The sequence below is a fragment of the Fusarium redolens genome, assembly GCF_020744475.1.
Source record: "Fusarium redolens strain MPI-CAGE-AT-0023 chromosome Unknown BKA55scaffold_2, whole genome shotgun sequence".
Classification (NCBI taxonomy): domain Eukaryota; kingdom Fungi; phylum Ascomycota; class Sordariomycetes; order Hypocreales; family Nectriaceae; genus Fusarium; species Fusarium redolens.
The window spans coordinates 3,466,266-3,492,909 of NW_025763665.1; the positions used below are offsets into that span (position 1 = coordinate 3,466,266).

The 26,644-nt window shown below is 49.8% G+C and overlaps 9 protein-coding genes across 9 annotated transcripts; 6 read left to right on the forward strand and 3 right to left on the reverse strand.

Moving 5' to 3' along the window:
* Positions 1-536: 536 nt before the first annotated feature.
* On the forward strand, positions 537-2,315 carry BKA55DRAFT_534499 (aspartic peptidase domain-containing protein; the record flags this gene model as incomplete). Its single annotated transcript, XM_046189600.1, has 3 exons — positions 537-1,215; positions 1,263-1,386; positions 1,436-2,315. The coding sequence occupies 3 exons, from the start codon at positions 537-539 to the stop codon at positions 2,313-2,315; spliced, it is 1,683 nt and encodes a 560-aa protein (XP_046055549.1).
* Positions 2,316-2,934: 619 nt separating this feature from the next.
* BKA55DRAFT_501145 (uncharacterized protein) lies at positions 2,935-3,945 on the forward strand (the record flags this gene model as incomplete). Its single annotated transcript, XM_046186800.1, has 1 exon — positions 2,935-3,945. The coding sequence occupies one exon, from the start codon at positions 2,935-2,937 to the stop codon at positions 3,943-3,945; it is 1,011 nt and encodes a 336-aa protein (XP_046055550.1).
* Positions 3,946-5,172: 1,227 nt separating this feature from the next.
* BKA55DRAFT_534501 (uncharacterized protein) lies at positions 5,173-6,219 on the forward strand (the record flags this gene model as incomplete). Its single annotated transcript, XM_046189601.1, has 1 exon — positions 5,173-6,219. One exon carries the CDS (start codon positions 5,173-5,175, stop codon positions 6,217-6,219), a length of 1,047 nt encoding a protein of 348 aa, XP_046055551.1.
* A 610-nt stretch (positions 6,220-6,829) lies between these two features.
* BKA55DRAFT_606008 (uncharacterized protein) lies at positions 6,830-10,752 on the forward strand. Its single transcript, XM_046196593.1, has 8 exons — positions 6,830-7,696; positions 7,743-8,291; positions 8,357-8,427; positions 8,559-8,677; positions 8,868-8,906; positions 9,371-9,586; positions 9,635-10,343; positions 10,396-10,752. Exons 1-8 carry the CDS (start codon positions 7,296-7,298, stop codon positions 10,608-10,610), a joined length of 2,319 nt encoding a protein of 772 aa, XP_046055552.1. The 5' UTR covers positions 6,830-7,295; the 3' UTR covers positions 10,611-10,752.
* On the forward strand, positions 10,753-12,809 carry BKA55DRAFT_556485 (peptidase M24, structural domain-containing protein). Its single transcript, XM_046191707.1, has 5 exons — positions 10,753-11,260; positions 11,312-11,951; positions 11,996-12,367; positions 12,414-12,520; positions 12,585-12,809. The coding sequence occupies exons 1-5, from the start codon at positions 10,881-10,883 to the stop codon at positions 12,682-12,684; spliced, it is 1,599 nt and encodes a 532-aa protein (XP_046055553.1). The 5' UTR covers positions 10,753-10,880; the 3' UTR covers positions 12,685-12,809.
* Positions 12,810-12,984: 175 nt separating this feature from the next.
* BKA55DRAFT_590068 (uncharacterized protein) lies at positions 12,985-15,003 on the forward strand (the record flags this gene model as incomplete). Its single annotated transcript, XM_046195035.1, has 2 exons — positions 12,985-14,831; positions 14,937-15,003. The coding sequence occupies 2 exons, from the start codon at positions 12,985-12,987 to the stop codon at positions 15,001-15,003; spliced, it is 1,914 nt and encodes a 637-aa protein (XP_046055554.1).
* An 890-nt stretch (positions 15,004-15,893) lies between these two features.
* On the reverse strand, positions 15,894-18,293 carry BKA55DRAFT_190374 (uncharacterized protein). Its single transcript, XM_046185073.1, has one exon. The coding sequence runs from the start codon at positions 18,220-18,222 to the stop codon at positions 16,303-16,305; it is 1,920 nt and encodes a 639-aa protein (XP_046055555.1). The 5' UTR covers positions 18,223-18,293; the 3' UTR covers positions 15,894-16,302.
* A 221-nt stretch (positions 18,294-18,514) lies between these two features.
* Positions 18,515-20,676, reverse strand: BKA55DRAFT_590070 (Alpha/Beta hydrolase protein; the record flags this gene model as incomplete). Its single annotated transcript, XM_046195036.1, has 7 exons — positions 18,515-19,002; positions 19,051-19,309; positions 19,364-19,771; positions 19,817-19,868; positions 19,915-20,305; positions 20,358-20,487; positions 20,545-20,676. 7 exons carry the CDS (start codon positions 20,674-20,676, stop codon positions 18,515-18,517), a joined length of 1,860 nt encoding a protein of 619 aa, XP_046055556.1.
* Positions 20,677-22,185: 1,509 nt separating this feature from the next.
* On the reverse strand, positions 22,186-24,603 carry BKA55DRAFT_590071 (putative phosphatase regulatory subunit-domain-containing protein; the record flags this gene model as incomplete). Its single annotated transcript, XM_046195037.1, has 2 exons — positions 22,186-22,584; positions 22,615-24,603. 2 exons carry the CDS (start codon positions 24,601-24,603, stop codon positions 22,186-22,188), a joined length of 2,388 nt encoding a protein of 795 aa, XP_046055557.1.
* Between the last annotated feature and the right edge of the window lie 2,041 nt (positions 24,604-26,644).

The window sequence follows — 26,644 nt, forward strand, 5'->3', positions numbered from 1 at the left end:
GTCTCAAGTCGATTCTTCGCCCATACACACATACACGGGACCCTGACAATTGAGGCGCACACCTTCAACGTCAATATGGGACCGTTTACGACAAACTCGGACAAATCAGACGCAGGAACCAGGAACCAAGAACGGACATTTTGGGCCATGTCTCGGTCATGGCTGCTCTGCCGTACTCGTGGCATCCATTCTAGAGGCTAAAATGTCTAGCCCCAAGGCCCCGGAATGCAGATGCCAGGCCATACTATACTCAATCCAGATGCATTCCACCCAAAACCATCCTCTTCACGGGCCACATTCCACATTAAGCTCTACAGCATGGCTTCAATTAGCTCCAGGCTTGCCCAGAATGCCATGCTATGGATCTCGAAGTGCCTGGAGAATAGCCTTTACCCTCAATCCGGAACGCTCAGCCCGCCTCTTACAATGGATGGTTGCTACTCCCATTGTCTTGAAATATCAGGCCGAGTCCCCCGTCCTCTTGATACATCTCCATCTCACGATCACAACTATTCCTCACCTACCCACCATTCACGATGAAATTCAGCACGGTTTCCTTTCTCCTACTCGCCGGCTGTAGTACGGGTATTCCTCATGAAATCCGTGGCGATGTCTACGAGGTGAAGAATCCATTCTCACCCAACGCCGTTGATCCAGAAGTTGAAGGAGTAAAGGGTCTGCAAAAAAGGGCAATAGACCCCAAAGGAGATCAAGTCCTCGCGGCACGTGGTGACGTGTACGAGGTCAAGAATCCCTTTTCACCTAATGCTGTTGACCCAGAGGTCGAAGGTGTGAAGGGTTTACAAGATCGGGACATAAAACCGAGGGATGTATCCGATAACGACCCTCTAAAGGCACGCGGCGATGTCTATGAGGTCAAGAATCCTTTTTCACCCAACGCTGTTGATCCAGAGGTTGAAGGAGTTAAAGGCCTGCAAGAGCGGGACATTGATCCCGAGGAACAAGAAGAGGAGGAACTTGGCAAGACGCTACGAGGTCGAGCCATTGATCATGAGAATGATCCCGACTCGGCTCACCTCAAGCCTAGAGCTGGCGGAGAAAAGGTCAAGATGGACCAACTCACCAACACACGTTACAAGAAGCCTCATGCCGAAATTGCCCTCATCCAGGCATACAACAAATACCATAAGCCTTTGCCCCAGAAGCTTAAAAAGATTGCTCAACATGAAGCTGCCCTCATCAACAACAAGCTTGGTTAGTCTTGGTCACTCTTCTTCATAAACACGACTAACACTCGTCAGGAATGAAGGGTACTGCTTCGGCAACGCCGCCTCAGTACTACGATTCACAGTATGTCGTCCCTGTTAAGATTGGTACTCCAGCTCAACAAACATACCTGAACTTTGATACTGGCTCATCTGATCTGTAAGTTTTCTGGTCTCTATTAGGAGAAATACATTGTTAATCGTCGTAGTTGGGTGTTTTCTACAGACACATATCAACCTGACCAAGCTGGTCATATTCTCTACAAGCCAGACAAGTCAACGACTTCCAAGCGACTAAATGGTCAGACTTGGAGTATTAAATACGGTGATGGCACTGGTGCCAGTGGCATTGTCTACACCGACAAGGTTCAAGTTGGAAAGACGTATGTCAACAAGCAGGCCGTTGAGTCTGCTACTGAAGTTTCGGATGGTATCGCCGCAGACAAGTTCTCTCACGGTATCATGGGTCTTGCCATGTCAAGCCTAAACACTGTCCGACCTACACCTCAAAACACCTACTTCCAGAACGTGCAGAACAATTTAGCAGTTCCAGTCTTCACCGCCAATCTGCAGAAGGGCAAGGCTGGAAACTACAACTTTGGTTACATCGACCAAGGCGAGTATTACGGAAGCATTCAATTCGCCAAGGTCAAGAAGGGTAGTCCTTGGTGGCAGCTAAACATTGAGGGCTTCCGCGTCGCTCAGGGTGCACCATGGCACAAGTACAACTACTCAGCTATCGTCGACACCGGCACCACACTTCTTCTTTTGCCCAGCTACTTGACCAACTTCTACTACAGAAAGGTCAAGGGTTCTTACATCCACGAGGACTACGGCGTCTGGGTCTTCCCCTGCACAGCCAAGCTCCCCAGCTTCTACTTTGGCTTCGGCAACTACCGCGGCAAAGTCCCCGGAAACTACATCAACTACGGCCGTCTCACCACGACCCTCTGCTACGGCGGTATTCAGAGCTCCGACGGTATTGGATTTGCCATTCTGGGCGACATCCTCCTCAAGGCGCAATTCGTCGTCTTCGACCTCAATGGTCAACGTGTTGGATTCGCCAACAAACTCACAGTCAAGTCATAAAGGCCTTTTCATTCAATCAGTTGTTCTTTTGTAACCCTCATTCACTACCTTTGGCTAGACTACTATTTTTCCTAGAGTCGTGAAATCGTCATTGTTTGTTGCTGCATTGGGAAGCGTGGGCGTTCTTGTTGGGTAAACCGGTGCCTGCATTACTACCGTATAGCTGAAAGTTTAATAAAAACCGACCAGGCCTTTTTCGTATTATTTGCATTTCTTGTCGGATCAAAAAACAAACTCTGTTCAATTCCGCATTTGTCATGTTTGCCCCTGGCTTTAAAAACATGGCTTGTCATTGGAATTCGATTATTCGAGTGTCGGATATTGAGTAATGTGGATCTTTGACCAACAAGGATCTGGGCATTCAACCTTGTTTATTGATGATGTAAGTCTATTGTTCTTACAAATACAGTAAAATTAGAATATCTTCATGTTCTCGGAGTTTGACATGGAGATAGAGGAATTGCTTACACCAAACGCCAAGCCCATTCGTTCCCCCGCGCAAAGGATCCGCCAAGATGCAGATCCAGCCTCATTCTCGTCCCTTCCAAAGTTGCATTCACGACGTAATGCGTCACAAAATAAACTATAGCCTAAAATACTACTTTCCCTCTATCTAAATATGCCGCCCGAAACGCCTCTTGAACTCTCCATCGAGAACTTGCAAGCCCTCAATCGTCTCAACGACCCATCCATACCAATCCCAATGACGCCCCATAACATCCTTATCCTCGGCGCCGGAGAACTAGGTCTCTCTGTCCTCGAAGCCCTCACCTCCCACCCCAAGCGTCAACGCTATTCCGTTCTTCTCCGTCAAGCAACCCTTGATTCCGCTGCCCCTGAGAAGAAGAAACTAGTCCAGCGCATTCGCGCCCTCAACGCAGGTTTTGAAGCCGCCGATGTCGTCAACGCAAGCGTTGAAGATCTAGCGGGTATTTTTACCAAGTACGATGTTGTTGTTTCGTGTAATGGCATGGGATTACCGTCTGGAACGCAGCTCAAGCTTTTAGATGCTGTGCTTAAAGCGGGTGTTAAGAGATTCTTCCCGTGGCAGTTTGGGATGGACTATGATGTTATTGGGGAGGGAAGTTCACAGGATTTATTCGACGAGCAGTTACAAGTTCGGAAGCAACTTAGAGCGCAGAGGGACGTTGATTGGACGATTGTGTCAACTGGATTGTTCATGAGCTTTTTGTTCCTACCAGACTTTGGGGTTGTTGATCTCGGAAATAAGATCGTTAGAGCCCTTGGAAGTTGGGATAACAAAATCACCCTCACAACACCTGTTGACATCGGCCGCGTCACAGCGGATATAATTCTCGATCCACGGGGTATATCACACCAAGTTGTGTACACAGCGGGGGACACGATATCCTACGGCGAACTGGCAGATTTACTAGATGAGCATTTTGGAACCAAGTTCAAGCGGGAGGTTTGGGATCTGCAGGAGCTGAAGAGACAGATGGAGAGTGAGCCGAGCATGATGGTCAAGTATAGGGATACGTTTGCGCAGGGACGTGGGGTTGCGTGGGATAAGAGTGGGAGTGTTAATGAGGAGAGGGGGATTGAGATGATTGATGTGAGGAAGTATCTTGAGGATATGGTTGTCAAGGTTGACAAGTCAGATGAGTGAGTGATAGATTGTTGGATGGTGAGTGTTACCCTATGGTTATGTGAGTGTCTGCTTTCGGCGTTGCACATTGGCCTGTATGCCTTGTTTCAGGGCAATAGCGGTTGGATAAAATGCAATATTGATCCTGAGCTGAAATGCAGTCAATCACAATATTTGAAAGCAATGTTGACATACAGTGTAATATTGAACGTCTACAGCCTCCCGGCACGTCCGTCCAGCCGCTGTAACATCCGGGTGTTGTCGGGATAACCTCATTGGGAAAAGGCTTATCACCCCAGATAAACAAGCTCCTCCAACAGAAACCGTCTTATCTTGCACCGTGATCCTATCTCATCGTTATCGTTGGTTAACCCAGTTTCTGTAGCAAACCGAAAACAGCTCCATGGCGATCAAACACTCGTCGTCACCCGCATCAGAGCTTATCCAATAACGCGATACCATCACATCGTCATCCCATTTCATCTCCCAGACTGTGATTCCCTGCCTTCACCCATGCACTTTGGTCATCGGGCACCACTCTTTCAAGAAAAGAACCTTGGTAGAAACACACTTCCTTCTAGGCAACTCTAGGTATCAATGCACTATAATTACTGCGACTCGATACCTCTCCAAATGACGACACCCTCTCTTTTGCTTATCGTCATGAGTCCTACACTCATTAACCAATCAGAACCGCATCACACGGACGTTGCCTGTCAATCAAACATCATGCGCCTCGCCCTGTGCCTCGTCGATAAGGGGCTTCCCCAACAACAACCCCAAGTGTCTTATTCGCTGCGCCACCTCGGTTATCTTGGCCTTGTAAGAGCGAGACGCCCGGATCAAGCAATGCAATGAAGTGAGTCACGTCACAGACTGGAAGTAGGACTAGGCCGAGGCAGCACTATACTGTTACTCATAACAAAGATGAGACAAAGGCCGTAATCGTAATACAGTGTAAGAGCCTAGTCTAGGTTGGTAGTACGCCATCTGCAGTCCATATGACTCCTCCGGCGGCCAATCACGACGATATCGCCCCGGATGAGATGATATCGTATTAATACGCCCTCCAGCCTTCGACTCTTCCAGATACCTCTTTCATATTCCTTACTTTCGCGCCCTTTAGTGTTCAAGCACGCAACTTTGCGCCTTTCTTGACAACATAACATCTTTCCTGACAACATAATACCTTTCACTTGTACAAACCTTCATCAATCTAACCTACTTATAATACGTCCCCAGCCCATCATGGACGTCTTACTCAACAGCTCTGGAGATCTTCCAGCAGCCATCTCCCAGACCAAACACTTCCCCGTCAATCCTCCCAGCACAATTAAGACCCGCGCCCAAATAAGTCGAAACCACTTCGTCCGCGCCACAGCAAAGCGTCAATCCCAACACAAAGGCGCCAACCTGTGCCGCGACACCGGTTTCCCCTGCACGACTTCAAGTTTAGGAGAAACGCACTGTCTGCGCTGCGGACAACAAGATAACAACACAAACGGAGGCGCGCGCCGTCCCCAGCTCGAAAAGATCCTGCACTACGAGATCTCGACGGGGAACTTGCAGCGCGCGAATCCACGATGGACGCATGTCTATCGAAACCGCATCGCCCGGAAACATGACCACTCCAGTCTTGGTGGTTCTTCCGATGAGGTCGAGGGGAGAGATCTAGCGAATAGCAAGATTTCTCTGCCTAGTGACCGATTTCGACTCGTGAGGAGACCTACGCTTGAGAGAGAAGAAGCGTTTCGTGATGCTTCTACTGCGAGGGGGAATGTGTACCTTGGACGAAAGATGCCCATGACGGAGGATGATGAAGTCGCTGAGCTGTATCGCATGGGATTGCTCTACGACGATGAGCAGGTTAGGGGCGAGGGCTTCAATCTTGACAGTATCAAGCACGAAGAACCCATCTACTCCATCCGCCCAGCAAAGCAATCCCGCAAGAAGCGTGCTCAAAGCTTCAGCTTCAACCAGCCTCTGCATCTCGATCTCTCCTTCACAGATCTCGGCGGCTCCCAAGCCCTCGCGCAAATCCTCGCCTCTTCCTCCGACGACACAATCCCCTCTACCACACCCACACGCAGTTTCGCTCCTCTGCGCGTGATATACGAACTCGATGGTTCAAACCCCTCCTTCGACGTTGATACGTCCCAACCGCCCGATTTAATCTCAGATTACGATTGTCTTTCAGACAGTGAACTCGATGATTTACCCTCTCAGCGGGAAATCTTGGATAGTGCAGCTACGCCTGGTTCAGAGACGTGGGTGGTGCTAGGTGACGACTCGTAGCAGGTCCGACTCGGAATATGCAACTGCAGATTGTGGTTCCGAGCAAGATAGCGATGGGAGAGCCTCATCGTCGGACTGGTCCTCATTAAACTTGGCGCTGCTTGGGGTTTCTGGACGGGGTGAGTCGCTGGTGCTCGCAGAAATGCTTGAGCATCGCGATGGAGTTACATTGTAGCGTCCTGCTTGCATAGTCAGAGCGAGTGCTGTTTTTGTTTTGGATTGGTCCTACGGGACTTTGGATATTGTTATTTTATAGTGTACAATTGATGGTTCAGACTTGGTCTGAACTTGTACTATCTACTCAATTTCTTATTGATGCCTATGCCTCTGTGATGATAGATGATATGATGTCGTGAGAAGTGATTGATTGCTGCCTACCATGCTAACGAACGACATGCTGTTCGCCTTGCAAGGCCTATCTAACTTTGTCTCTGCCTGCTTCGTTCCTGGGAAGACATACGGGCCTTGTTCCTTCAGCCCAATACTGCGGCTGTAGCAAGACCATAACATAACCGCTTTCGCGATTACGATTGTTGTTTTGCGGTTGTTGGTTCAGCCTATGCCGGTCATCCGTCTCAACGGCTAATCGGCTTATACATGCAAGCTCATCACTAACATCACCAACAGCGGCCTTCAAAAAGTCCCTGATCTACTTCAGTTGACCATCAATGAGTCCTGAAACAGCAAAAGTTTCGTAGAGATTGATGACTAGTATCTTATCGTAACCTCAACTCCGCTACGTATGCCTATGCTGACGTTGACACTAACTCGTCGCCCTCACACTCTTGGGCGTCTTCTATTGGGGTATCTGCCCGGTCGACACAACCAACGATGTTAAGCCAAGACCAATGATACTCAATGACCATAGCCTCAATAGTTGAAGATATTTCGTCCACCAAGTCAGCGGCACCTTTTTTATCTAACTCCCAGATGATTCCGCCCCATCAGCAAAGTCTCCGACCGGAGATTTTCAAGATCTCTCCGCAAAATGTATATAAGCCAAAGAGCACCATACTCTCATCGCATAACAATCACAACTTCACCTTCGAATCTCCCTTACTCCCCAAATAGCCATAATGTCATCCAAGCTCTACGACGTCCTCATCATCGGCGGCGGTCCAGGCGGTCTTGCCATGGCATCCGCCCTCGCCCGCCAAGTCTACACAGCCTTGATCCTCGACTCAGGCGTATATCGCAACGCACCTACAAAACACATGCACAACGTCCTCGGCTTCGATCACGTTGAGCCCTCCGTTTTCCGCAACAAGGCTCGCGAAGATCTTGAAAAGCGTTATGAAAGCATTGACTTCAAATCCACAACCATCACCACCGTTCGAAAAGCAGACACTGGTGTTTTCGAAGCGGTTGATCAAGATGGAAATGTCTATCAGGGAAAGAAACTTGGTCTTGGGACGGGTGTGAAGGATCTTGTGGAGGAGCAGCCTGATGGGTATGCTGAGTGCTGGGGGAAGGGAATGTGAGTGAGCTCCTGAGGCTGTGAACGTACCTTGCTAATTTTGAAGATTTCACTGTCTTTACTGCCATGGATTTGAGGAGCGAGGTGCAGAGTCAGTAGGCGCCTTCGCAGGCGGCATGCTATCCAGCGCCGACATGCTCGCGCACGTAACACCCATGGCCAAACGCCTCTCCCACTCCGTAACAATTTACACCAACGGCGACACCTCCTTACCCGCAACCATAAAGACAAAAGTGCACAGCAGCAAAGTCCACTACGATACTCGAAAGATCACATCCTTCGCCCTCATCAACGGCGGTCCAGCTGTTAAAATCACCTTCGAAGACGGCTCCTCCAAAACCGAGGGGTTCGTGGTAAGTCATCCCAATGTCGTACAAGCAGCGCCGTTTGCAGAGCAGCTTGGGCTGGAGAAGACGCCGACGGGTGATATCAAGGTTGAGGCGCCGATGAATGAGACGAGTGTGAAGGGATGTTTTGCGTTTGGCGATGCGGCGACTGTTATGAGGAGTGTGTTGCAGGCGATGCATATGGGTGGTTTTGCGGCTGTTGGGATGGCGATGCAACTGCAGCATGAGTTGGATGAGAAGGATGAGCTGTAAGAAGAATTGCAAATAGATTGATGTCTGTTCGGTTATTTGTCAATCTGCTTACATCTGTAAGACATTGTGCTAATGCAGCTGACCTGCCTTGTGCCTATTGGTTGCCATCTCTGCTTTTTGTCACTGCTTTTCGTTTGGGACGTTATACGAGACAACACTCAAGACATACATGTTCTCGACTCAGACCCTATCCCGTCATAAAACAATAAAAAACACTTAAACCCGTTCAATCGTGCCCGTCTCAATCATCCATTCGACGCTAGAACACAAAGTCCCCGTACCGGTCGGTGTGTCTGTCTCAGTTGAGACTCTGACTATCACAATGCAAGGGATGGAGCCCTCGGCAGATGACTTCAACCTCTCAGCTACTTTTACCAACAAGGTCTGCTAGTCTTGGTAAGATATTTGTCATTTCTCCATGGGCCCGGCCCGTCTGAGGGTCAATTGAGTTTGTTAGAAGGGTTACATCAGACTGCAAGCAAGAGTCCCCGATGACATGTCGGATTTAACAATCTCACTGCATCCATCACGTCAAGAGGCTCTGCAAGGGCGATTCCAAATATCAATCACAGAGTACACCGAGTGGATATCTCACCTCGTTTAGAACACGTGTTTTTGCCAAGATGGATACAGCGGATAGGTCGTTTCTACCGAGTGAAGATCTTAATAGACGACCCGTTAGATAGTGTCCGTGAGTTTAGAATTAAATTCTCCGCTAGTGTCTCGAGTGCCTCGGTACTGTAACATAGTATTTAAGCGTCATTCACAAGCAAATATGCTCTTCCTCTATACTGTAGCTCTGTACCTAGTAGGTAGGAGTTTGTTTGGGAGGTAGTTGGTAGCATTGACCGATTTTGGTCGGACCTTTCATGTGGAGTGAGATCGAAGATGATATCTACAAGGATCTATATGCAACAAGAAACACAAATTAGCAGGTGCAGCTAAGCTTTGCAGGACCGGTCAGCGGATGATGAGAAATTTGTAATTAAGACATGCATATCCTCATTCATATAAAGATACATAGATCATCACTCCCGAGGCTTGAGATTGTCTCTCCATCTTTGCTTATTCTTAGACAGTTGCCATGATGATCAAGTCTCTGGCCCTCATCACCCTCATCACCGCCGCTTCGGCGCGAAAGTGCACAAACATCACAGTTCCTGTGTCACTTGACTCTCAAAATGCTGTTTTCACAATCGAGGCGCCTCTGACAGGGATTGAAGTTACGAGTTTCGCTATCAATCTCGCACGACAGGGTGAACCATCGTTTCCTGAACAGGTGCAAAAGGGTGTAAGTCAAACACTCACTCAATGGTTCGGCATAAGCTTATGGTGTTAGTTTACTACTGTTTCGGGTGACTATGAACTCGCTGCTACATACTGCGAACCAGATGCTGGTCCTGGAAAGGAACTCCAGATCATGACGCATGGTATTGGGTTTGATAGAAGTTACTGGGACTTTCCTTACAACAATTACAACTACAGCTATGTTGCGCGTGCGGTCGATGAGCATGGCTACTCGACTCTTACATGGGACCGTCTTGGAGTCGGTGCGTCTTCCAAGGGAGATCCTTTAAATGAGATTCAGGTTTACCTTGAGATTGCAGCTCTCAAGGCACTCACTACCAAAGCCCGTGAAGGATCTCTTGGAGTAGGATGCAAATACTCCAAGGTCGTTCATTTGGGCCATTCGTTTGGGTCGGTTATCAGCTATGCGCTCGCCAACGAGAGTCCTGAACTCACTGACGCTATTGTCTTGACGGGTTTCACGCAAGCAACTGCTTATTTGTCGCTATTCGCAGTTGGAAGTAACTTTATTCCTATTACAGCTTCGCCTCTCGCTGACAAATATCCCGCTGGCTACGTCGGTGTGTCATCTACAGAGGGTGTGCAGATCAACTTCTTCGCAGAGGGCGACTTCGATCCCAAGCTACTGGAGCTGGCATACGAGAAGGGTCAGCCTGTGACGCCCGGTGAACTTCTCACGTTGGGAGCACCAGCTGGAAAGAATAACACATACACTGGACCTGTTCAGATCGTGACTGGCTGTAAGTCAACCCTTCACCCTGCATGACACAATGCAATGCTAACGGACTGCAGCACGCGATGTTCCTTTCTGCGGTGATAACTGCTACTCTACTATCAGTGTAGACCCCAAGTTACCCTCATTACTCGACGTATCAAGAAAGTTCTTCACGCAAGCTTCTCGATTCAACACCACTGTTGTTCCTGGTGCAGGTCACGGGTTGAACTTTGGATACTCACACACCGTCACTTACAATGCTATCTTGGACTTTCTCTCCGAACTGGCTTGATGCCCTTCCTTCGACATTCCTTTCGCGTCACATTGTTTCATATAGTAGTTACTATTGCACATAGTCCAGCTTGCAGCTAATATATTTCATTATTTGTTCAACGGACCATTAATTCATCCGTCAGAATCCCATCTCAATTCTCCATCAGCTCATTGTTTTTACCTGCAAAAGCCGTTGTCAGCCGTAACCCCACATTTGAAACCCTGTAACGGGCAGGCGATTAGTGAATGCAACCACTGGAGCTTCCTAATTTGTGAATGCACTTCCGTCATGACCAAGACTCCGAGGTCCATAGCGGGGTTGTTCAAATCTCCCCTCCATTTTTGTTCTTTTCAAGCAACAACACGAACACTTTCTACAAAGACTGCAAGGTCAGCGCGACAAAGTCTGTATACGGAATTGCGACATCTGAGTACAGAATCACTTACGCGACCGCGTTTCTTATCGCAAACACTCCAGAGATCAAGAGCTATCACCATGGTCGCTGAACACTACGAGGCTGTCCTCAAGGGCAAATACCCAGGCAAAGACCATGCCAAACGTGTCGTCGACCTCATTCGAAAGGATGTTCCCGATGCCAATGGTATCCTCTACCTCGAGAGTCAAATTACTCGAATGATGGAAGATAGCGACGAGCCCGAGCCCTTCCGGTCCGTAACCCACCTTATCTCCAAAACACCATCTAATATTTGATTCTCCAGTCAGCGCCGATACTTCTACTACCTCACCGGCTGCAACCTCCCCGACTGCGCTTTCGTCTACGATATCCAATCCGCGAAATCCACACTCTTCATTCCTCCCATCAACCCCGACGATGTCATCTGGTCCGGTCTCCCTGTCAGCATCGACGAGGCCCTCGCGCAATACGACGTCGACGAAGTCAAGCTCACCACCGAACTCAACGCTACCCTCGCACACCTCGGATCCGAGAACCCCAAGTCTTCAGCCTTTGCCATCGCGAACCAAGTCTCCGACCATGTATCCTTCATCGGCTTCGACAACAAGAACTTCGAAGTGTTGAAGACCGCTATCGAGACCTCGCGAGTGGTCAAGGACGAGTTCGAGGTTGCTATGCTTCGAAAGGCGAACTATATCTCTGGTATTGGACATCGCGCTGTGTTTGCGAGGGCCAAGACTGCGAAGAATGAGCAAGAATTTGAGGCGGCGTTTAAGGAGAGATGCTATTCTCATGGAGTTAAGAAGATGTCGTATGACCCTATTGCTGCTGCTGGAAGAGCTGCTGCTACTCTGCACTACGTCGGAAACGATGCGCCTCTGGACGGCAAGCTCAACCTGTTGATGGATGCTGGTGGCGAGTGGAACAACTACGCTGCTGATATTGTAAGTGCAAATGAAGCTTGGGACGGATTGGGCTGACCGTCAAGACACGAACATTCCCCCTCTCGGGCAAGTTCACCAAGGAGTCTCGTCACATCTACGAGACTGTCCTCAAGATGCAAAAGGAGTGCATATCGGTTCTCAAGGAGGGTGTTCTCTGGGATGATGTCCATCTGCTCGCGCACAAGATTGCCATTGATGGCCTCCTCGAAGCTGGTATCCTCAAGGGCGACAAGGATGAGATTCTCAAGGCTCGCACAAGCGCTGCTTTCCTCCCTCACGGCCTGGGTCATTACCTTGGCATGGACACTCACGACACCGGCGGTAACCCCAACTTTGGCGACAAGGATAAGATGTTCCGCTACCTACGCGTGCGGGGCACTCTCCCCAGTGGCAGCGTTGTCACTGTCGAGCCTGGTGTAAGTGGCATTCGCAACATATTCCACAGGGTACTGACATTTTTAGATTTACTTCTGCAAGTTCATCATCGATCCTTACCTCGAGGACCCCGTGCACAGCAAATTCATCGACAAGGACGTTCTGGACAAGTACTGGGATGTCGGTGGAGTTCGGTAAGTTATGCTCTGGTGGCCACCGTCGCGCTATCGAAGCAATTTGCTAACCGGTATTTGATAGCATCGAGGATAACATTCTCATTACCAAGACTGGCTCTGAGAACTTGACTGATGTGCCAAGGGAGGCTGATGAAATGGAGGCTCTGGTGTCTGGGAGTTAGAGTGAAGCGAGCCCCAACATAATAAGCTTATTTTGGAGATGATCATTAGACAGTAAAATGCTTCTATAAATATCATCCCCGCGATTTTTATCAATATTTAATATTTTATCCTGGTTTTGATGTCGAAACACTCAGAGAAACACTCTTTGTCTGAATACTGTGTGGAATCTGACCCCCTGATCATCCACACGGTGCAATTTCTTGGCCACCCAACACGTGCAGTATGCCCATCTTTACATACCTCTCTTAGCTCCCTGAATTCATTCCAACATCTTTCTCTTCAACGTCAGTGACAACAGAATGAATCCCTATTTCCCTTCAACTCCGGATGCAGAAAAATGGTCTGACCCAAATTACTACACGCGACCACCCCCCGTCGCACCGCCAACTCCGTCCCCGCCCCCGGAATACAGTGCCTACCGTCCCGAGTTCGGCGCCGGCCTAGCACCGCCTCCGCCTCCACGGCCTTTGCGTCCGGTCCGCTCGGCGACGAATCTCACTGGCGCTCATGCACCGCAGCAGTCGGGGTTCTTAGACCCGAGGGGGAATTATCATGTTGATTTTGTGGTTGACGAGATCCCAAGTTCAACTTCACTTACTCCAGGACCTGCACCGTCAAATGAGATTAGAAGAGTTAAGAGCTCATCTGCTCTATCAGCGAAGTTGGACGCTCAAGATGATAAACCGAAAGATTCATCAAAGTGGAAAGCTGCACTCGGAGAAGCGCAGTATTTCGCTGGTGGTCTCATAAGTCACCCCGCAGAGTCCAACAAGCATTTCAGTATCATTCGCCACTCTCACGCTCTCATCTGGTACAGAGGTCCAGCGACGTCCGTACCTATCACCATTCTTTCAGACGAACCTCTTCCCCCCACGAGAACTGTGTGGTTACAGCAGAAGGGGTATTCAGGAAACATGGGAATGACGCTTAAAGCCATGATGGGAACGACTGGTACTTGGATCGACGTCACGCCCGCGACAAAAACAGGAGTTGAGCATATCTCTGAAGCAGAAGAACGAGGAATCCAACGCGATTTCAAGCGTTTCGTCAAGAAAGCCTCTGGACGAATGAAGAAGCATCTCCCGCGAGAAACACACATCATTCGTATCCCAGCCGCAGCAACAGATGGTTATTTCCGCCTCGTTCTCTGCTCCAACGCCGACGGCAAAAAGGTCCTCTGCGGCAGTCCCGTATTCCGCATCGCCAGCACTTCTACCGACGTTAGTACCGTTCGTGGTTCAAGTCTGAGCACAATGCCTTTAGAAATGGGTATCAAAGTCGCTAGCACGATCGGCTCACAAGTTGCAAAGAAGTACACCGGTGTAGCAGGGGCAGTCGTCGAGCAAGGCGCGAAGAGACTTACACCGTCGAACGCTACTATTAAGAAAGTCGCGACGAAAGCGTATCATGGATCAGGGATTGGAAACGCTGTTAGTGAGAGTTGGAAGAATGGGAAGGCAGGGCGATATGATCCGTTGATATCTGGCGAAGCAATGGAGCCGTTGACGATACTTGGGAGTGACGAAGGGCCTGAAGCGCCGTTCCCTTTCAAGTTTGCTGGCAAGGTCGTTCGTGGGACTGGGATATCAACTCGCGAGTTGGGTATTCCAACAGCGAATTTGAGTGAAGTTGGTGATGAGGTCAAGATGAGAATGGGCGGTGTCTTCGCAGCATGGGCACGCGTCCTCCCACCCAAAGAAACAGAAGATTTCGACGACGACTGGCACGAAGCAATCGTCACAATCGCACCCCTCCGCAATGCCCCTCCCGGCGTCGTTCTTCGGAACAAAGTAACAGTGCACATAATCCACGACTTCTCCGACACACTCTTCTTCGACCTGCGCATGAAAGTCATGCTAATGGGACATTTACACCCGGCGTCTTCAAATCTCAGCAGCGAAGCTTTCTTAGAAGAGCACACGCGCGATGTTATGACTACGACAGCGAGTTTAGGGCGGGAGAATTGGGGACCGGAAGTTTCTGTCTCGGCGGTTAGGGCTGTTAAGAGTGAGAAGGGGTTTAAGGAGAGGTTGGGGGATGCGACGGGTGTTGTGCAGGGTCAGATGGATAGGATACCGAGACATTGGGTTGGGGTTAGGAGTGAGGCGGGTGTTTTGAGGGATCAGGTTTATGGGAATGGGGGGTTGTGGGTTGAGAGATGATGAGATACGGGATAGAGGGGGATATAGTAATGTTAATAGCTGAGAGCGTGTTGTATATCTACAACGAACCTCTGATGCATTGAGTTCAGTGCGATGGAAGTCAATGGCTTTGAAGAACTCAAGCTCACGTCTCAAAGCGCAAAGAAGCTGGTCTAGTATTAGGCAGCTCTTCCTGAGGGGACTTGCTAAGGAGGCAACTCACAATACACCGAGGACACGCTTCGACAGGGGAACAACAGACAAGGCTGACAAACTCATGTACAGCAACTTATGACTTGGCAAAGAAGAGCTCAGTCAAGGGGAAGCACCAGATGCATCTCTAACGGCGCTCAATACCGGAAATTAGAGGATTAGCTCTGTGCCTGGACGTCCCTATCATTCTGAGTAGCTTAGTAAAGCTGCTTATCTAGACTACAGAGCTTGTCGCCACTATCTCAAGTTAACGATGAAGCCCCAGAAGCGCAGGGCCTCTGCCATCAACCATTACAAGCCGTCGCTACGACACTTCTCTTGCCGTGCCCAACTCAACACCATCAACGGAACATCACGGCTTCCTCTTCCCATGGCATATCCCCGTGACGTCTCCCATAATCGGACTCTCGCGGCATCCGCGGATCTCTTTAACCCTCCGCCATGATCAGATCGTGAAAGTTATCTCTTCCCTCTCCAAAAGTCCCCAACCCTCACTCCCCCATCCTACAAGGTATATCCACCACACTCCCAGGACCCTTAAAAAGAAGGACCCTTGATGCTATCGCGCAATCACCATGTTCTAGAATGCCATGCACATCTCGGACTTCGACCGCGCTTTGCTCTGGGTGTGCAACTATCCACAGGCAGGCTTCCAGCGCTAGAATGAGTATCGAGGTCTTCTAAACTATGCATTTATGACGAAATCCCAGCACGTGGAAGCATCATATCATATCACTCGTAGTTTTCTCCCGTAACGAAACAATCAGACCACCGTGCCAAGCATACCGGGATGTCATGTAATATCACATTCCCAAGCAAAACGGTGACTGAGATCTTCGTGATGCAGGGTCCTGGGTGTATATTCTGCACGTCGTAGAATAGAAAGTCTCACATGGTGGGATTGACGGGGGTTTTCTGTCATGGTGCTTCATGATATGATGGTTTAGTGTAGATGAAGCGGAAGCCATGGAACTCAGGATCTGTGGGGGCAAATCCAGGGTCTCGGTAGCGGGACGTTCTAGAGCGGGAGGGGATAATTAAAGACGGAATGTTCGGCATATTGATAAGTCAATTCAAGAACAGGGGACGGATCAGATCATGGTAATGGCCGTTCATTCATCAATCTATCTAGCGTCGCCCAAGTCATCGGCGTGGATGGACCCCTGTGATGCTGTTGTGTCTGACGTTTTGTAAGTTCGCAATGCATCGCTTATCTGCAAATGTTGGTAATGTCGTAGCACTTGTCAAACTTGACATGCGCTCTTAGTAGCGAGGGTTGCTTCCATAACCCTGGCCTTGCCCGTACCCTTGGTTCTGGCCGTAACTTTGACTTTGCTGGTGGCCCTGATCTTGCTGGTAACCCTGATTCTGGTAACCTTCGTTCTGCTGGTAGCCTCCAGAGTGGCTTGATTGGTGCTGTGGTGGCGGAGGGTATTGATCAGGGCGGTACTCTTGATGCGACTGCTGTTGCTGAGGTCTGTACTCGTCCTGGGGTCGGTAGCTATCCTGCTGGGACTGGTGCTGTGGTCGGTAATCGCCCTGTTGTCCTTGAGGTCGATGCTCGTCGTGACCTTGAGGCCTGTAGTCTTGACTCTGCTGGGGCCTATAGTCCTGTCCTTGAGAAGGTCTGTAGTCCTGTCCCTGGGGTGGTCTGTATTCGTGACTCTGCTGCGGTCTGTAGTCCTGGATCTGCTGGTGATCAGGCCTGTGATCCTGCTGGAACTGCGAAGGAGGATTATACGGCTGTTGATAACCCTGCCCGTGCTGCGATGATGGCCGTTCATATCCTCCCGAAGGCGAGTATCCTCCCTGTCCACCTTGCGAAGCCGGCACAGGCGCATTCGAACCACCAAGGTTCGCCGCAGCCGGTGCACCAACACTTACACCCTCATTCCCAATATCATCCGGCACCGAGATCTTGACCTTGGGCAGATACTTCTGAACCTTCATCTCCACCATATTCTGCACAAACACCCAACTCTGCCTCTCAAACTTCCTATGCCCACCATTAACAACCCCCAGAATACTCTCCCTCAACGTCTCCTGAACCTTCCTCACCAACCCTCTGATCTTATTGACAAGCTTCGCTTTAATATCATCACCAAAACCCCTATCCGCTGAATGGCCCGGTCCCGCGTCGCGATCGAGTTGTGCGTCGAAGGGGTTACCGCCGAGGATCTTCTCCAGAGGACGTTGGAATTGATCGGGTAGTAATTCGAAGAGTTGCTTTTCAATACCACCGAGAATCTTTCGGAATTCAAGACGGACTTCTCTGTGGACTCTTGCGATGCCCGTGCTGAGTTTGTCGCTTATGACCTTTGAGAAACCACCGCTCTCCCCATCAGCTCGTTCGCCATCACGATCTCCATCTCCAAACCCTCTCGCCGAACCCTCGTTGGACTTCTTGTTCCCAAACAACCCCCCAATTCCCTTGACAAGATCCTTAACCTGATCTTCAATCTCCCCCTTCACACCATCGCCCAGATCCTTCGTACTCGTATTTCCTCGTAACCAGCGCTTGATATGGTCGAGAGCAATGCGCGTGAACTGCTCAGCGATCGGGGCATGCTGTTCGCGAAGTTTGGCGCCGACTTGTTCTTTGATCTCAGGACTTATCATCCGTGCTTTTTCTTCAGGGTTTCTCGCGGCGTCTTTGACAGTGTTGCTAATCACACCTAAAAGACCATCAAGTTCAAAACCCTGACCACCTCCTCTGCCGTTATTGTTCTCAAGATGATCCTGCACCGCGTCAAAAGCAGCAGACAAAAACCCCTTCGCACCACCCCTCGAAGTATCTCCTCCCCTCGATCGTGTATCCTGCCCACCACCTGCTCTCCCCTCCGTAATATCGAAAATATCACGTAAATCATCCCCCGCCTCATCAGTAATATTTGTAAAACTCCTCGTCAACTTGGCCAACTCATCCGCAAACGGCAGACTCTGCCCTCCATACGCATCAGGCGCATCATCCTTAAGATCAAATGGACTTCTCGAAGAAGAATCCTTATCTTTGTTGAAGAGCGATCGGAAAGCGTCGACGACTTTATCTTCGAGGCTGTCGATGGTTTTTTGCTGGAAGGTTTCGAGTTCGGAGGTGATGCGGGGTTGGATCTGGGGGGCGAGGGAGTCGACGTATTCGTCTACTTTTTTAAAGAGGACTTCTGGGACGCCGCGGGAGGACATTTTGAGGCAGACAGAAGTAAAGATGGCGATGGAGGAGGAAGATAAAGTTAAGGTTATTTTGGTTGGGGAGGTAAGTCAGTGAGGGGTCCTGAAGCTGAGGGGAGCTGAGCTGGCAGAGCTGAGTTGGCATGTGACGTCAGCTCTTGTGATCCACTTTCCTGCAGCTCAGTTCAGTCAATCAGTGTAAGTCAATAATTCTCTATATGAACAATAACAGTAGAAGTGAAGCGAAGTGAATCTATGCCTATCCCACCCAATTTGACATCTGATATGACAATCCAATCTCATGACCTTAAACGAAGCGTCCCTTCCTCTCAGGCTTCACCGCCTTGGGCTTCTTCCCCTTCGGTTCAACAACAACCCAATCCTCCACCTTCGCTTCACCTGCCGCCAACGCCATCAACTGCTCATTCGTGCAGCTCAATGGCGCATCTCTAATAAAGCACGTATTCTCCGGCGACTCAGGAACCTTGTTCATCACACCCCTCACACTCTTGCGTCCCTTAGTCTTATACCCCGCATGCTTCCTCAGATCAACTTCCCCAGTAGCCAAATCCCTTCGCGACATAACTCTGTTGAAGATAACAGACAAAGCCTCGGGTTGATAACCTGCTACACCATGTCCAGATTCGAATATTCGTGAAAACGATACATTCCCGTGCTCGCGGACAAAACCAGCGGTGTAAGAGCAATTCGTCTTGATGGGTGTATATCCAGCGGAGCGGAACTCAGTAGCAGACGAGAAGTCCAGTGAAAGACTAATGTTCTCACCACCATACCCTTTGACAATTAGCAATCACCCCACAAGAACCTTCTGTGAAAACTTACAAGGACAGCGATAGTCGCGATCAGCGTATATCAGCGCCACATTAACACCCCGTTCAACAACCCTCTCCACAGCATGAAGACTCCCAATCATGATATCTCCCGTCTGGCCCAACCACACTTTCCCAATATTATTAAACCCCGTTGTAAAGTTAAGCGGAACACCGAGGTCTTGCTGAACCCAGGGTTGGTTGAAGAAATTCTCGACGTAAGGCTTTGGGAAGAGCGTGACGTTGGAGTGCGTGATGTCAAAAGGAGATCGCTAAGCCCAAGTCAGTGAGTGTCGTAGAGGATGATGGGGAAGAGGGAGGCGTACGTCTGAGAGAGCTTGATAAGTCCCCTGAATCTCAAAAAAGCAGAGCTCCGTCGCAGCGACACAAGCTTCATTAACAGTCTTGTTGTTCCCAAACCTTTCAGGATCACCCTCCGCCACAAGGGCGCGACACTTATCCGTAAGAGCATAACAGCCCGTCTCCGGTTTCTCAAGCTTCTCTAGCATACCCTTGTACGTCTTATCGTCAAAGAATTGAAGACCGTAGTTATTATGGTGACCATAATCGGCGTACCCTCTCGCCATGGCTCGTGCGTCGATGCCGGGTTCTTGGAGACCCAGAGTCGCGAGATTGAGGATCGTAGCATTGGGGAATGTCGGCTTGGAGTTGGAGATGAGAGTGTTTTGATCTTGGAAGTAGGAGAAGTAGTTTGGGCCATAGAAGCCGCCGTACTGAGGACGTTAGTAGAAGAACGGGAGGGTGACGAGGTGACTTACGGATGATGTCCAGAGGGATATCTCATCATTCTTAGTCTGCCACTCCGGAAACCTAACCCATTAGCGATACCCGAACACAACTCGAATGAAGAACATACTCATTGAACCAAACCTGCGCAAAAGCCCACATCGTCCTAGCACCACTCATCGTCGTCCTCGGCACAGTCTCCAACTCCCCCGAGTCAAAAGTAGCCTGCAAAAACGTCTCATTCGTCTTCGGAACCTTTCCTCCTTTAACCGGGGTAAACGTCTGCGTTAGGGTATCAAACGTCCCATTCACAAGGTCAACATACGAAAACCCCGTTCCCAGCGGTTGGTCGATGTACAGCATGTTGACGTGCTTGTTCCATGATATATCATTGAGGGTCGTTGAGTTGGAGTCGGGGTTTATGGAGCAGGGGAAGCCGTTTGTGCCGTCGAAGGAGGATGAGCCGGGACCGCCGCCTATGTAGATTGATGTTGGAGCTGTGGAGGGGTTGTTTCGAGATTCTGGTGTGTATTAGCACGTCTTTCATGGGTTTTCATGGGAGATGTATCGTACCAAAGTACCAGAAGAAGAGATGGGCTTTCTGCTTCTCATCCCAGTGCTGGAAATCGGGGAGTAGACTCTTTGGAAGCGTGACATAACCGCTGTAAGCATTGACGCCCTCGGTAGTCTCACAAACAGAAGTCTACTTAACTGTTAGTCACTCATTTCTTCAAGTATATTGTGAGTTTGTTGGCTTTACCTTCTTGTACGAAATCTCAGCCCCATTGAACAACTTCGACGACACGACTTCTAGACTCTTTGGCGCAGCCACCCACTCTTGAGCCGCCACCAACGACCCAAATACAAGACCAAGACTCTTCGAAAGCCTCATTGCGAGCTAGTTGAACCAACAAAAAGAGAAGAGTGTATAAACTGTATAATTGTGATGAATCTCTGCTTCTCCTCTCCTCTCCTCAGATGAACACGCTCTCTTATATCCCCATCCCTCACGCAACCCCAGAACACCGATCAACACTTCATCTCGCCAATCACTCATCATCAAAGAGGCTCAGACTCCATGAAACACATCACGACCCTGCATCACTGCTCTCGATTGAGTATATCACAACCATGTTTGGCGACCGGACCAATCACTTCACAGCATCTGACAGAAGGAAGAGAACAACATAATGCACTGATGACTGCGGCCCACTGGATTCCCTGTTGTTTGCTCGCGTCCGTTAATTTGGGGGGCGTTACCTGTAAGGCTGAACAAAGAATGGAACTGATTTTTGGCGAGCGGGCCAATGAAAGAGCCTTGTCGAGCTTGCGATGTGTGGCTCGGACGGGCTCGCCAAACAATCTCTCCGGAATAAGAAATGGATATCCGATCTTGGGTTCAAGGAAAGCTTACCGTCATGTCGGAAGAAGTTAATATTCTATTGTTATGTACTTACCACTTTAACCTCGTCATGGGTGTACAACAAGCCCTACGACGATCCCCTCAATAAACTTCCCAGAGCCTTCAGCGCTAGTCAATCAAAATAATCACATCACAAGCATGGGATAAAAGTCAGAGGTGCAAATGATTCTCTTGAGCTGTATCTGCATCGCATTCTGGCAGCTTTGCTTTGTGTATAGTATAATGTATATCTGTTCTGGCCCAACTCCTTTCCTCCCTTCCAAGCACAATCCATCCTGCATCGCATGCGTTCCATTCCATTCATCGGAAGGCAAACTTTTTTTCAATCCATTCCCAATTGTCCTGTCCATTCGCCATTATACAGTCTTCGCATTCAATCAAGTCATCGTTTAGGCATACGCCTCGGAGACATTCGTGACACGCGTAAAACCAGGCTTCGCTCAACTATCCGCAGACGTAAAGATAAAACACAACGGGTCCTTTCCTTCACACGCAAAACCCACATTAAAGCACGTCTCTGTCCGTTCAACGGCGAGAAGCAAGCGTTGGGTTGAACGGTGATGATGACCAGGAAGTTCCGATTAAAAACAACAAGAATAAAACAGAAGCGGGTGATATTCCGCGAGAGCAAACGAGAAAATCAGGACTCGCAGGTAAACATGGCTCCCAAACTCCAATGCGGATGCCCGGCTCGCCATGCCAGGCTCGCACAAGTCCAATACCGTAAACGCCAAACAATTGTGGCCGTCAGCCGTAGAAGCATTCCCAGTGATTGAGTCAAAGGGTTGTGCTGTTTCGGATCAAACAGCCGGGGTAGAGTAGTGATGTTGGGCGACAAACATAATGTTGCCTTATCCCATAAGTGTTGAAGAGTTATTAGATATCAAGATAGCAATGCAATCTTCGGTTGCTCTTGATGTTGTGTTGCTGGTGGATATGTTAACAGTCCAACCTCATTCCACGGTCGCCGATGCGATTCTATCCTCGGATCGCCGTAGCAGCATGTCCATCAGACCAGGGAAACCGATCCATCATTTGTTGCTGGACATGGTACGACAGATCGTTGGATGGTGTACCATCGAACGACACGAAGGCGGGTGAAGCCGACCTAGCCGTGGCTGAAGGTCTCGGTGTAGGCGAAGTACTGTTGGCACGGAACGCATCCTTTGGTGTTGAAGCACCCGATGGAGGGCTCAAGGCGCCGTGCAACTGAAGGGTATGGTGAGCTGCAGATCCGGCGTGATGGGCATTTCCGTTCGGGCTTCCAAGCGAGGTAGTGTAGCTGCGGCGATGGTTGTTTCCGCCGGCAGCACCGTCGAAGCGGGCACCGCTGAGTGTACCGTCCTTCATGTTAGGGCTCGACTGTTTTGATCCAAACTGCAACACGAACAATTGTTAGTAACCGACTCTTTCATTTTGCTTCTGTGTCGCCGTGCCATCCCGTAGGCCTTGGAGACTGATGCTGAGATTCTGGTGGATAAGGGATGGGCGACGGGCACCAGAAGCGATGGGTGAAGCAGGGCGAACTTCGGGGGCACGTACAAAGCAGTACTTGTTGACCAACTCTTCATATGAAGAGCTGGAGATTGTCGAGTTCGGAGAGGTAGCTCCGGTGGTAGACTGGCTCTTAGCGTTGCTGGCAGGCTCAGGGACAGTGAGGGTGGGCTTGGGAGTCCGGACGTTGGCCTTCATGTAAAGCCCATCCTTATCCTGAGAGGCCTCCTTGTCCTTCGCGGCCTGGACAGCAGCACTCAAGGAAGCACCGAAGTCGTACCGGTTGGAGAAGGCAAGCCCGCTAGGCGAGCCGAAATCCTTGGAGAGGTTATCGCTAGCAAGGTTGCCAGCCGACTTGGACTTGAGGCGGAGACCGCCAGTGCTGTTCTCAGACTCGCCGAGATACTCGTGGATAGGCTGGTCAAAGTTGAGCTTAGCATCATCACCAAAGTCACCGAAGCCAGCAGGCATCGACTTGGGTCGGGGGACATTGGCGCTGCTGGTGCGTCGGCTACTCCGGGGAAGGCCATTAGCAGGTCGGGAAGAAGCGCCCTGGAAGTTGTTCTTCCCGTTCATAGGCAGATGCTTCTTTCGGAAGTCGACCTGGAAGTTAGAGCTGCTGTTGTTGTCCCAGTACTCCTGTCCGTTGACGGTATAGCGGATGCAGAGGAAGAGAGTCTTCGACTCGAGGTTGGCCGTGTCAGCAAGCTTGATAGAAAAGGTAAAGCGATCATGACCCAGCGGTGTTTCCCGAGGGCGGATTTCGTGGCTGTAGTCAGCGGCAACCTCCGAGGTGGTCTTCCAGTAATCCAGAGTGAAACGGCAGGTAACGGCCTTGTGGAAGGCAATGTTGGCGACAGCCACAGAACCCAAAAGAGTCTTTTGGTCGGCCGAGAGCCAAACCTTTTCTAGTCGAACGGGCAACGACTTACGTGTGGCTGAGTCGTGAGGGAAGTTTGTGGTGAGGATCTCCCACTCAAATGGAGGAGTACGGGCAGTCTGCTTGCCATTGCCAGGGAAGGGATACTCGGTATCACTCTCGTAGCTGTCGATTGGTGAAGATCCAGCACTCACAGCCAGAGGTCGGTCCACTTGCAAGAAGTGTCGGACGTGCTCGAGGTGTGAATCAAAGTGAACAGCCTTGGAGAAGATGGGGGTACCGGGCATGCTTGAGGGGCGTCGTCGAGAAGAAGGACGGAGGGCAGGTCGGACTAGCTCACCAGACTTCTTTCGCACCATTTGAGGCTTCTTAAGCAGGTCCTCGTCAGACTCCTCCTCTGATACAGATATCGAGTTGTCGTTTGACTTGGAGAGGCCAGCGTTTGGCTCAGTGGCAGATCGAACGTGTCCAATCTTACGGCCCTTTGCGAGTTCACCTAGTGCACTTGTGCTGAAGCTGAGATGTACACCATCCTTACGGCGGAGCTGTAGGTTTTCTGTGCTGTCTTGATGCTGCAGTTGTGACCGTGGGGGAGATGATGAACGTTGCATGGGGATCTGGCTGACAGCATCCCGCAGTGCCTTGTCAAGCTTTCGACCTCGAATTTGTGGTTCTTGCTCCTCGTCGTCGCTACCGGAGGAAGCAGAATCGGGTGGCGAGATGATAGCACCCATGGGCATTGTGCGTTCGTCTGTAACAGGAGGTGGTGACTGTCTCACGCTTGAAGGAACAGCTGTGCCCATGCTCTTAAGATCCTCCGATGTTCCCTGCGGTGTCAGCGTCCCCGTCGATCCATCGCTGAGGGCAGAAGCTGAAGGTGTTCGTCGATGCTTTGTAAGATATGAAGCAGATCGCGGTAGACTAGGTCTTGGACTCGATTGTAGCGACGACCGCCGACTCGCTACGGGCGATGCGGAGGCTGACGAAGCGGGAGATCGATGTGAGGGCGGCGTGTAAGGCATTCCCAAGGTGGGTTGTGTGGTGATTAGAGGGAGAAGAAGGGGGAGGAGAGGAGGAGGTTATTCCGTGGAAGCCGTTTGCCAAGAACTTCGCTTCACCACGTGGAGGATAGAGTAAAAGAAGTAACCCAGGTAAATAAATGAGGTTTTCGAGATGAGAAGCTCTCTTCTCGTGATGGAGATTCAAGGGTAGTTGCGCGGAATGCGCTACAGCGAGAAGTGGTTTTTTTTTTCTTTTCTCTTTCTCTTAGCGTATGCGATGAAGATCAAGGCAGGAGCAGAAGGTGATCGAGATCAGGTCTAATAACGGGGAAGGCACTGATTAGCATGGTTAAGAAACAGGGAATTTTTGTGGCGATGCATAATTAGACGAAGAAATGGGGGAAAAGAAAAGAGGCCAAGGGGAGACAATTGGTAGTAATAATGATTTCACAGGCTATTGATGAAAAAATGAAGAATGATGATAGCTTTTAATTGTTTGACGATTGTTGCGATGGATGACAATAAGAGGACGAGCGAAACAATAGGACTGTGCTGTGCTGAGGTTCAGGTGCATCCACAGGGGAGTACAGTGAGTGCAGTGATGGTGGCTTCTTCAGTGGGTGATAAGGTGCAGTGCACTACTTACACGATGAAATTGATCAATGCGCACCCCAACAAAAAATAAGCAGGCAAACGATACGACTCGAGAAAAACAAATGCTCTGGCAATATTCCAGCAACAGAGCAAATAGATTTCCACGAAGGGTACAGTTCGGCAATTGACGGTGGCTGATTGAGGGTATCACAGTGAAGTGATACAGCAGATGGTCCGTTGAACGTGAGCGAGAAGAGTCGTCGGATTAGGAGGCTCGTCGAGATGATGATGATGATGGCGATGAGGAGGACGATGGCGACATGAAACAAGAAACCGACAACAACAAAAGCAATGAATCAATCAATGACAAAACAGTAAAACAAAATACAATGAAAAGAGGCTGCTGATACTAAAGACTTGAGAAGGAGTCTATTGAAGTAAAGTCAGTCAGTCGGTGGTCATAAACTCGTCGACAGCAATCAGAGCTGGTGGAGATGCTGAAAGGAATCGAGGATACGAGTGCTGCGGGGAGCAGGTGGTTTTGAGTCTTGCTCTGCAGGCGAGTTGAACTGAACACCCCAAGGCCAAGCCAAGCCCACCCAGGTCCCAATTAAAAACCAAGATACAAAACTCTTTTCTACGCTGCCTTGGCCTTGTCCAGAGGTGTGAGGGCAGCACCTAGCACCGGGGCCCGGCCTGAGCGGCATGGGACTAGAGGCTAGCGAGCTACAAGGTTGAGAGCCGCGTAGGCATGGGCCGTCTGGTGGTGGTGCTCTTTTTTTGCTCTGGTTTTCTTTGGGATGGTGGTGGGTGTTAATGGGCAGGGATAAGCAGTGGGCAGGATTTGAGTTGCAGGCCAGGGGTGGGCTAACGAGTTTTTGGTTGGGATGGGGGATGGGTTAGGGAGTGGAGGGTAGGGTTTATGATAGAGAGAGGGGGTGGCATCATGTTCTGTCTGTCTGTTGTGCACTTACGAGATATCTGTTCTGTTACAGTAATCTTATCCGTACTCTTCTTGTGCCTTCTGTTGTATTGTATTGTATTGTATGATTGACGTTGTATTATTGATTTTGTGCAGTATCCAATAGATAAACTCTCTCCATACGGTGGAGTTCAAGTCGGGGACGACCACAATTTTGTGCTGTGCTTTCTCTGGGGGGTGGGATCGATGTGGATAGAACTCGAGTTCGAGTATGGAGTAGTGGAGAGAGAGAGAAGGATGGTTTGATGAAATGAAACTACAATTCAATTCAAGAGGACGAGGCTTTTGATATTCCCTCAAAATGCGTGAATTGAAGTAATCCCCAAGATTATCAGAGGCGGCGGCGAAAAAAGGACCCCCAACCAAACCAGATCAAGACTTGGTGTTGTGGATTTGTGTAGATTCGTCGTGTTTTTTGAGTTGGGATGGCGGAGATTGGCGTCTGCCGATTTGCTAAAGATTTACAACTGGGCTTGACGGCAATAA